The sequence below is a fragment of the Astatotilapia calliptera genome, chromosome 6 (assembly GCF_964374335.1).
Source record: "Astatotilapia calliptera chromosome 6, fAstCal68.1, whole genome shotgun sequence".
Classification (NCBI taxonomy): Eukaryota; Metazoa; Chordata; class Actinopteri; order Cichliformes; family Cichlidae; genus Astatotilapia; species Astatotilapia calliptera.
Genome location: NC_137427.1, coordinates 8181719 through 8191815, shown reverse-complemented (window position 1 = coordinate 8191815; position 10097 = coordinate 8181719). Strand labels below are relative to the sequence as shown.

Here is a 10097-nt window from a genome sequence, read left to right as displayed (position 1 = left end):
GGCCCCGGTGGGCAATAGATAACAACAAATAAAACTGTTTTTTGAGTTTTCCAGCTAGTGTGACCAAGGCTAAACCTCAGGTTTGCAAATGAATTAAAACTCTTTGTCTATGGTTGATTAACAATCCGAGTAACCAGGTTTCTGTTACAACATGGTGATTATGTTAATTTAAATGACTTAAAATTAGCCAAATTACTTATTTTAAATACTTTACATACAATAAATAAGTAAATATGCAAAAGCTGCATGTCAGCCTCACACATGATACGTTTATCTGTCTAAATAAAAGCTTATTTTTCTCAAAATACTACTTAAACTGTAACGATGCAACTCTGTATGACGTAATGCATGTTTTGTATTTCTGTGTTATCACCACAAGGTGGAGGCATTGAATCTATGCGCACCACCCGAGCCACTGTTTGTCAAGTATGATTTGTGTTGGTCTGGACGAGGAAGCTGGCAGTTATTGTTTATGCAACACAACACACATCCTTATTAACAAATACATTTATTCTGACATTTACTTTCGGTCTTACTGCTTTCACACCGCGTATCCAGTCCAGGCAGAACACGTTTGATCGATTCTGTATCTTGAACAAAAGCCTAACAAAAGCCTGTGAGAATCAGTGACCTTTGAGCTCTTTGATTCTCCACAGCCTACCCCTGGGCGCTCTTGCATGACCCTCGTAGCAAAACATAAACCGAAAGAGATTTCTTTGTGTTGTTGTAGTAGTTGCTCATTCTCATGCACAGAAGCAAAACCAGTCACAAAACTCCAAACATTTTTAAACAAAAGTTGATAAAGTGTTACCTCTTCGACATTATCTCAGGAGGCGGAGTGCTTTTTGCATACCCCCACCCCCTAAGGGTTTACTAGATCAATGAGTCAGATTACAGTCCCAGTTGGTTTCTGGGACATGATAGGCGGAAAACCAACTTGTTATCGCTGTACGTCAGGCTTCGACTTGCAGCAGCTTAAACCCCGACACCATTGTTCACACAACTTTAGGCCTCTGTGACATCCGTGTTTCCTGAGCAAGCGGCTCATGCAACAGCTGAGCAGGAAATTCTGGCGAGGGAAACTTTACCAATTAACACAGTCATTCATGTTTAGAAAGGCTTTTTGGATTCATTTAAAAAATGGGGATGGGGGGGGGTCTCCTTTCCTAGATCTTTCCAGTAAGCTCTCAATGTATCACGTTATGTTTTTCTTCCCGGGAGAAACTTGGAAAAAACCTCACACATAAACACGTTTTAATCCCAAATAAATGACATAACCATAGGCAGTTTCAGGAGGTTAAGTCTTGGACATGCATGCATGTATACATGAATGCACTTGTGTGTGGATCTGTGTGTAGTTGTGCCGCTTGTAAATTGATCCCTCCTGCTCTTGCTGGTTCGTTGTGCAGAGAAGGGGCGAGGAGGAGGAGGAGGAAGAAAAGGAGGAGGAGGGAGCTGAAACAGGAAGGAAAGCAGGCGGAGAGGGACGGGAGGGAGGCTGTGAATGCTAACAAGCCCCGTCGTAACCGTATAGCTGTGTAGGTAGGGTTTGATAACACATCTTGCAATGGAGAGGAACGACGACCACTATTAAAACTCCTACTATGCGCCAGCGCAGAGTCCGCCTTGCGCGCGTGCAGCAGCCTCACCGTCGTCGGCACGTTTGATCAGAAAAACCGTCTTTTTTCCTCTGAGTGAAATGTATCGCGACTGCTCGGGATTCACATTCTGACAATGGAGATTGAAAATATCGTGGCCAACACGGTTCTCCTGAAGGCACGGGAAGGTAAGTTCAGCTTAATGGCTTCAAGAATGAATCGTCTTTTCTCCCCCTCTTCGGCGACTTGGCCGTAGCTTTCCGCCTGTCCTTCTCGGGATTTATGCCTTCTCTGTCTCGCATCCCTGCGCAGTGCTTTGTCTCCGGGCAGAACCCAAACATGTTCTGCCGAAATCTGCTGCTCGCACAAGAACTGCACGCAGATTCACCGGGGCACCTTAACGTAAGGCCCCGAAGGCTGGAGATGAACAAGGCAGGGAGTGTTTGCAGCATCGTGCTTAGATGGCTGCGTTAAATGAAGGCTGTCGAGCGAATTTTTTCACACAGGCGGCAGTGGTTTGGTGGATATTTACGATGACATAACAGACATTTAATGATATCCACGTTATTGACTGTGGAGCGAAATTCGGCTGCGCAGCGGGGCTCTTTGCGCCGGTGCCTTCTTACCTGTCATTGTAGGTTTCGGTGTGTTTAAAGCCTAATTAGGCAGGTAAAGTCAGCGTGTGGTGTTTTGACGCAGAAGTATGCGGCTGCATTGGCTGTTGATTAGACGGGAAGGGGGTTATGTGATAGTGAGGGGCTTCTGGAGACTAGAAGGTAGCCCCGGCGGCCCAGGCTCCACAGCCTCGATCGTGCACACTTCTCAGTGGGCCGGGGATCCCACAGAGGCAGCTCACCTGGAGGTGGAAAAGAGGCGAGTATCCATCTGTTTTCCATGAGATGGCAGAGCAGCGAGGCCACTTTTGTAGCCAGTGAGTGGGCGCTGGGTGGGTGTGCAACACTGTATCAGCAGCCTGAGGAGGGGCGGGGGGAGAGAAGAAGTGTAATTACTGCTCAACGATTTCCACTCGTGTTTTTTCTCTCTTTCTTCCCCTTCCAAACAAAATCGAGCAGGAGGCTTTGTGATTTCAGATGATATTATGCAAGCTGATGCATTTTTCTCGAAAGCAAATTCACTCACAAGCCCGAAAGGCTGGAGTGGGGGTCGCGCCTCGGTGTGCAGAGGCCTTCCCTGCTTATGGTTTACATTATATTCAGAATGCGTTTCAGTTGGAGACTGAACGCCAACACTGCCGTGAAATGGATTGTTCACGGCAGCTGTGAATCCATTTCATAGCAGCAGTTGCTCCGTACGAGACAAAGCACCAGGCTCTCCTTTCGCTGCCTTTAAATGGTGCTCGGCAAAGGCTTCCCACGAATGTCCCGATATTACTGCACAAGAGTCGGATCTACAGGCTCAATACCTGCCGGAGTTCACCTTCTCTTATCACCCCCCTCGGAGGCCCTCGGAGCACAAAGATAGTGGGAAGAGCACATCTGTCAACAATTTCACAATGTTATACATAATTAAAGCACTGGAAACGGAAAGATTTATTGATTAACCGGATAGTCATTTAACAGGCAGTTGATCACATCAGTTTATTGAGCGAAAATACAAAGCTCTAGCTTATTACACCTTTACACTGTTTTTATTTGGTTGGAAAGGGTGGAAAGTGAAATCACCAGCACCACAAGCATCCTCCTTATAGTTAGAGTTGCGTTTTTATATTTCTCCCTGCTATGCTATTCACCATTCATTGTCTTAATTATCATTAAGCCTAAAACGGCCAACAGCCCCTCAGTTTATGTCTGGAAGGTTCACTGGAGACTAGTTGGATGTTAAATCATCTTTCCATAGGTGGGTGTTCTCAGCTGGCAAAGTCTTTCACAATGGCAGAGTAACTAGTTGCAGAGCGAACAGCACCTTTAAAAGCACACAAATCCAGACAGAAAGCAGCTTCTATGCATCACATTTCAGTGGCCTTCTATCCAAGAGTCTCTCTTTGGTTACCTTCATGCCATACTGTACATAACAGCGTTTGCGTGACCCTGCTGATGTGTCCTTCAGCAAGACATTAAATCACTTGCTCTGTAGCTCTCTGACCTCACTGTGGAGAGAGAAAATTACAGATTATTAGTCTTAAGCTGTGCAAACCAACTCGGGTTCTGTTGACAGTTTTCGTCTTCTCTGAATCACCGCTACACATTTGTTGGTGTCCAGAAAACTGTTGAGTGTCACTTTATACAGTCATTCTTTATACACCTGTGCATGTGAAACTGGGTGGCCACAGTGAGAAGTGTTATAATAGGGTGTGTTCAGTCTGGCACAGTGGAAATGACATGCGTCAAAGGAAGTGGTTTGAGATGACACTGCTCCTGATGCTCCACACCCCTGCCTATGCGAATTTCACACATGCATTTGTTATAAAATGTAAAAGGAAAAGCGTAACAATAACGGTATTTAATTGATGGGGCGGCGGTCTTAAACTGTGACGAGAAGTTAAACAGAAAGTCCCGAAGTTTGAAGACGTTTGGGGGAAGACCAAGAAGAAAACGACTTCAACCGAAAAATCAAGAGTTCCTCCTAACGCAGCAGTTTCATTAAGCATCCCGCGATGAAGTGTATTAATCATTGTGTTAAGCAACCATGTTCAATATTTAACTGTAAATAAACAAACCTGACCACTACATATTTGATGTGTGGTTTTGGTGGTTCATGTTCACAGAAAATATTTAATACATGACATTTAAACACGGGCACTTGAGATCATTAAAAAAAAACCAAAAAACTGTTATCATAGTTTGTCTTGCAGACTCCACTGTTTACAATACTTTGCAGGCACCTGAGTTGGCAGAGCACCCTATCACAGAGGAGCAGATGGTGGCGTGAAGAGTGCTGAGGAAAAATTATGTTTACTCTTCTGCTGTAAAAAGTTCTCCTCCCATTGCACTTATATGTCAGAGTGTTTTTAATGGCTGCATTGCAGAGACCTTTTGGTGATCAGTTTCAATATAACAGTGGTTTACGTGAAATGGGAAAGATGTTTAGGCACACACTGGTATATTGCTTTTAAGCAAACAGTACAGCTGTGTCTTAATTAGGAGATTATGAAGGAAGCCAGAAACTTTATGAGACACGTCTTCCCTTTGTACACCTGGAAAAATAAACTAATGCTGAAGCTTAATATTAGCAGTGGTGTTGTAAACAGTTAAAAACGGAAAAGGTTCCTAGAAAAATCCAGACATGTATCCAGTAATGCTGACAGATGACAGCACTTTAACATCTCAGGCTTAATTTATATCTTAGAACAAAACAAAATGCCTTAACTGGTATTACCATATGTATTAAAGCTGCACTTTACAAGTTTAAACTGCTGAGGATCATGGGTGTTGTAGTACTTTTTTTTTTTTCAGCTAGCTCTCGGGCCTTTTGGTGAAGCTTGACTTGAAACTGCTAACACAGTGTGTTACTGTTGGCGAGTCTTTGGTGCCGGTATTAGAAATTAGTTGCCTTTGAAACTGCGTTTCCCAGAGTGCTCTTTGAGAGCCTGCATTGACTTGTTGTATTCAGCTGTGTGTTATAAATATAGTTGCTGGAAGAGGATTGGTGATGACATGATGGGGGCAAAGAGGAAAAAAAAAATTTATCTCTTCAATCAGAACATTTTGTCTTTGACTGAATGATATTTAGTTTGTTTTTTTCATGTCATTTGATGGGTGTTTTCTGTTTGTTTCTGTAGAACAGCAGATATGCGAAGCTGTCACAGAAATCAGATAGCTTTAAAAAAAAAAATTACAAAACAATAAAAAACATCAGCAACTATTCTTAAATATTGAGAGACTGGAAATGCACTGATCTGACTGTCCTGCAATATAAGTATTATGCATTTGATAAATGGAAATATGCTCTTGTATCCTATTAAAGCAGAAATCTTAATTTGTTTCAGCTGTCACCAACTTTACATTCATCTCCTGGGACGCAAACGCAGTATAATCGCTAAGTAGTAATGTGAATTATCTACAGAAGACTATGGTAAAGGGTTAGATAACTCCACTGGAGACCTCGACATGTAATCACCAAGAGTTACGCTAAAGAGACTGAACCTACGTGGTATTTCAATCTCGGACTTTCTGGAATTAAATGTAATCACAGACCTAAAATGGAAGGAATGTGGATTGTCCAGCGCTCACATGAGCTTTGATTTTTTTTTTTCTCTCAAATTTCTTTTGCAATAGAACAATACAGGTATAAGCAGATATGGCTGCGTTGGTGTTGGTGTCACTAACCTCTGTGCGTGCGCTGCCCTCTCCTTACCACCATTCAAACTTGAATCCCGTCACTCCTCTCAGACCACTTGTGAGGGTTTTTCTGTGACGTTAGCCAGCGTAGCTTTATTAGTTTTGTGGTTGTAGCTGGGCTAACACTCGTTGTCATCACTCTGGGGTGTTTCCTCCAGCTGAGGCTCATAAAACACATTGCTTTGTGACTGTCCCTTGATGTGGGACTCATTTTACAGTTATTACACCCACAAATGGGCTGTGCGGAGAACGAGATGCACTGTGTTGCGTACTCGGCTCTGCTGCATACCTTTAGCAGGGATGCTTAGCTGGGTGGCTGCTGGGATGTTCATTAACATGTCTTCTTGGCAAGCTGAGTAAACATGAAGAGGCACTTTTGAAGCACTTTATGAACATCTATTAAATGTTAAATGGGCATTCTTCCTACGACAACCCAGCTGTCAGTCTGCTTTTAACAATTTGTAGGTTATGTGTAAGAGCGGATTCGGAGTGTTGTGGTGACTTATGCTTTGTTTCTCTAAAGAGGTTTTTTAGAAGTTGTAGGAAGTGTATTAAATGCCCTTAAAGATTTTTCATGCTTTATACATTTTTCTTTTTATAACATTAATAAAGTCGCAGTTTTAGATTCTGTCCTTGGTAAATTTCACGTCAGTCCTGCCTTCAAATATGACTCGATGTGTTGTCCTGTTAAAGCTCATTTTCAAGGTGTAATCTCTTCTATGTGTCCTGTGCTCAAGGGCCCCGTTCTGGGAAGGCCTCTTTTCTGTGTTTCAGTTTTCCCTGCCAGGCTATGAAATTAACCATTCCACCCTTCGTCGAAGAGACAGCTGTAGATAACTCCCAGATGATTAACCTTTCAGTTTCTTCTCTTAAACCCACATGAAGTCTGTCGGTATCTTGCTCAAGTTTAGTCTGACCATGTTCCCGTACTGTCCTTCCCTCCCCCTTCTCCCCTAAGACACTGTGAAAACAAGGGTCAGTTTTCAAGCACGCCTCGGCTCGGTTTAATGGAATACCTCAAGCACAGAGACATGAGGAAGAAAAGGTCTTGCAAAACACCATAGCACGCTGCTGGAATGAGCACGGGAGCTTGTTTATGTGCAAAGTGCTGTGCTCTGTGTGTGTGTGTGTGTGCTCGTGCTTGTCATTTTGCTCATGTGAGAAATTGCTTGTCCTACCTCATGTGAGATCCGCTGCCCCCCCCCCACGCACTGCCACGCACTTCTTCGTTTGTTGTCACTGGAATTTACTGTGATGTTGCAGCGTTCCTCGCAGTTTTGCACGCGAGCCACTCTTTCTCTCAGGGCCATATGGAGGAGGAGGAAAGTCTGGTTATAAAGAATTAATGAAGGCATAACGGGAGAAGAGAACTGTTTATATATGGAGGGCAGCAAGAGGCTGAATCAGAACATGTGAGCGAGGTGAGGAGTAGAGCAGAGCAGAGCTGGCTGATATTCACATGTTTCTCTTTTCCTCTCTCTCAGCTGATGTGTGTCTTTCAGTGCAAGTATACAGATGGATTACCTTACGCAAACACTGGGCCTTTGCTCTCAATAGGCAACACAGATACTCACAGCTAATATTTTCCTTATCAGGGGCTGCACCAGCCAATCACACACTGTATGAGAGTGACTGGGAAAGCAACAGACCATTCATTTATCATGGCCAGGCTCCATTGTGCCTATGTGCGTGTGCATGCTCGTATTACAATGGGCCTAAACTATGTGTGACCCTCTTTCATTTCCTACTATTTAAGTCGTGTTTTTGGGAGACGGCTGCGGCAGTCCAATACAAACCTCCACCTATGCTGCTGCTGTTGGACAGGCTTCAAATCAGAAGAAGCGCCGAATATTCAGGATGTGATTGTACTGAGTAAGAATATCCTGGTAAACATTATTATCAGTGTTTTGAAAATTAGAAAAACGTTTCTCATGTGCAATGTAGTTAATTTACTCAACAATGTTTTTGGCTTATTACCTCTCTCTGTGCCAAAAGTACATGGTGACCCCCATCTTTGACCTTCACGCAGCTTTTTATGTCAGAGTTCAAAGAAGTAAACCTTCACGTACTCATTAAAAGTCACTCTGCGTAAGTGTGTAGCCTAACTGGCTGAATCATATTGTGTGAATACGGGCTGCTTACTGCCACGGTCAGGCTGTGACTGTCACAGACGAGTTGGATTTTCTGGCCTTGTGGCTGTTATTCCGAGTGTCAGCATGTGACATGTGTTCATCAGATGGCCGGGCGTCTTCCGCCATATGGTGATTCAAAATAAAAACGAGTTGTGATGACAGCAGCGCTGCTCTATGTTCACGGTAACATCTGAAGAAGCTGGGAATCACAGCAGAGAAAATACTCGGTGATGGTGTTTTGTCGTTTAAGTGTTTTAGAACTGTTGTTTTCTAGTTCCCAATATCGGAGCAAATAAGACTTTTCATCTTATTTTTAAATAACGCTTTTTTGTTAGAGTGTATTTTTCTGAGTATTAAAATGATCATTTGTGGCACACAGAGATAAAAAGTTGCCCTCCTCCTGATGTCAGTGGCACCAGCCACACAAGGGCCATATCAAGGCCAGCAAACTTGGGGTCTATGTGGTTATTACTTCGAGATGTACCTCCTGCCTAAATGTTATTGCAGTTTTTTAACATTTTTATTGCAGTTTTAGTTTGCTATGACCCTTCATGGCGATGGTGGGATAATATAATCTGATTCACTAAAGAAAACATGTAATGTTTTTGAAAAACATGACAAAGGTTTCGCCATATCTCGACTCAACTGATCTCTAGAAGTTGTTAGAAAAACAGGTTCGATCCACGGAGGCTTCACCTTGTACCTTACTGAACTTTCTGCTGCTTGGTGCCTAAAGCCCTCAGACGTCTTGTGGAGTCCATGGAGTGCAGAGCTGTTTTGGATTTAGATGCATCCTCGATGCACTAATCGTCTGACTGATTTGCGTCTCTGTTTTGTCTCACCTGTTTCCAGGCAGAAACTGTTTTTGTCTCACTTGTAAGGCCTAATTGTACTATTACACATTCTGTGAAATAACTAGTGAACTCTATTTGAACTGGTATTAATAAAAGGCAAATCTGAAGTGTGGATTTGTAACTGCTGCAGGAATTAGGATGTGGCTGGGCAGGGGGAGCTGCGCTGAAACGATACTGCTACAGTCGAATGTGCAACCTCCAGTCTGGCTTCTTCTTTCACTTGAGATGAAAGAGAGATGAAAGAAGTAAAGGCAGTGATATAGGGATGTCACCGGACTGAATTTGTCTTGCACATGAGCTACAAGCACACCAGTGATCACAGAGTAGGAGAAAAAGCAGACTCAAAAGAGGACAATGAATGTACATTCATTAAAGCAGCCATAACTCACCTCAGACAGAACTGCAAACAGTAGCTCCATGAAGATACTTAGTGTACACATGTGCTCTTTTTATTTTTTCTGCAGTCTCAGTTTTATACGTGTCTAACCGGTTAGACTTGAAACTTCAGAAAATACACTAAAATACACTTCAGGAAGATAAATAACACTGCTAGTGACTTTGTCTGCTATAATTTGTATTTATTTATTTATATATATTTGTGCGTATATAATTTCTCTATTCACATTTGAACAAATGGCACTTGTGTCCCCTTTAACAAATGACAGACTGTTGGCTGTTATCAAAAAGAAAGACGTTGTTACATAAAGTTACTTTAAACAAGCTGAGTGTTATGTTGGGTCATCTATTCAGCTGTTGCCAAAACAGTTTTTCTGGCCTTTTTTGTGGCATTTTGCTTTGGTTGGATGGGTGACAGTACCGAGTGACAGGAAACAAGGGGAAATGGAGAGGGGAGTGATGTGAGGCAACTGTGGCCAGTCTAACTCAAACCAGAAAAGCTAGTGATATGTTGCTACATCTTACTGATGTACGACCGGGATGACCCCGCTTTCTATAACTTTTTTTCTTTCAGGAAAGGAATGTGCATTCTCGCATATCCTCAAGCTGCATGTCTTGTTTTTGATGTCAGACTTCCTCAGTCCGTCTTAGGTTTTTTTGTCTCGTCACTGCAGCACATGCGTTGGACTTTTGCAGATCTTGCTTGGTGATCTCAGCGCTGGCTGTAGCTCGGCTATGAATGAGCAAAACTTCTCTGAAGTCAGTGTTTATGGAAGGCCCCGTTTTCTCGAAGGGGAGAACCAAAGTTAAATAAATACT

General features: G+C 42.9%; 1 protein-coding gene across 2 annotated transcripts in view; it reads left to right on the top strand.

Annotated features, from left to right (window-relative positions):
• The first annotated feature begins 1444 nt into the window (after window positions 1-1444).
• grk4 (G protein-coupled receptor kinase 4) overlaps window positions 1445-10097 on the top strand; it is a 51398-nt gene continuing 42745 nt past the window's right edge. For both annotated transcript variants that reach the window (XM_026169970.2, XM_026169969.2), the window contains exon 1: window positions 1445-1786. In XM_026169970.2, the coding sequence (XP_026025755.1) occupies window positions 1735-1786 (52 nt within the window). In that variant the 5' untranslated portion in view covers window positions 1445-1734. The remainder of the gene's footprint in view (window positions 1787-10097) is intronic.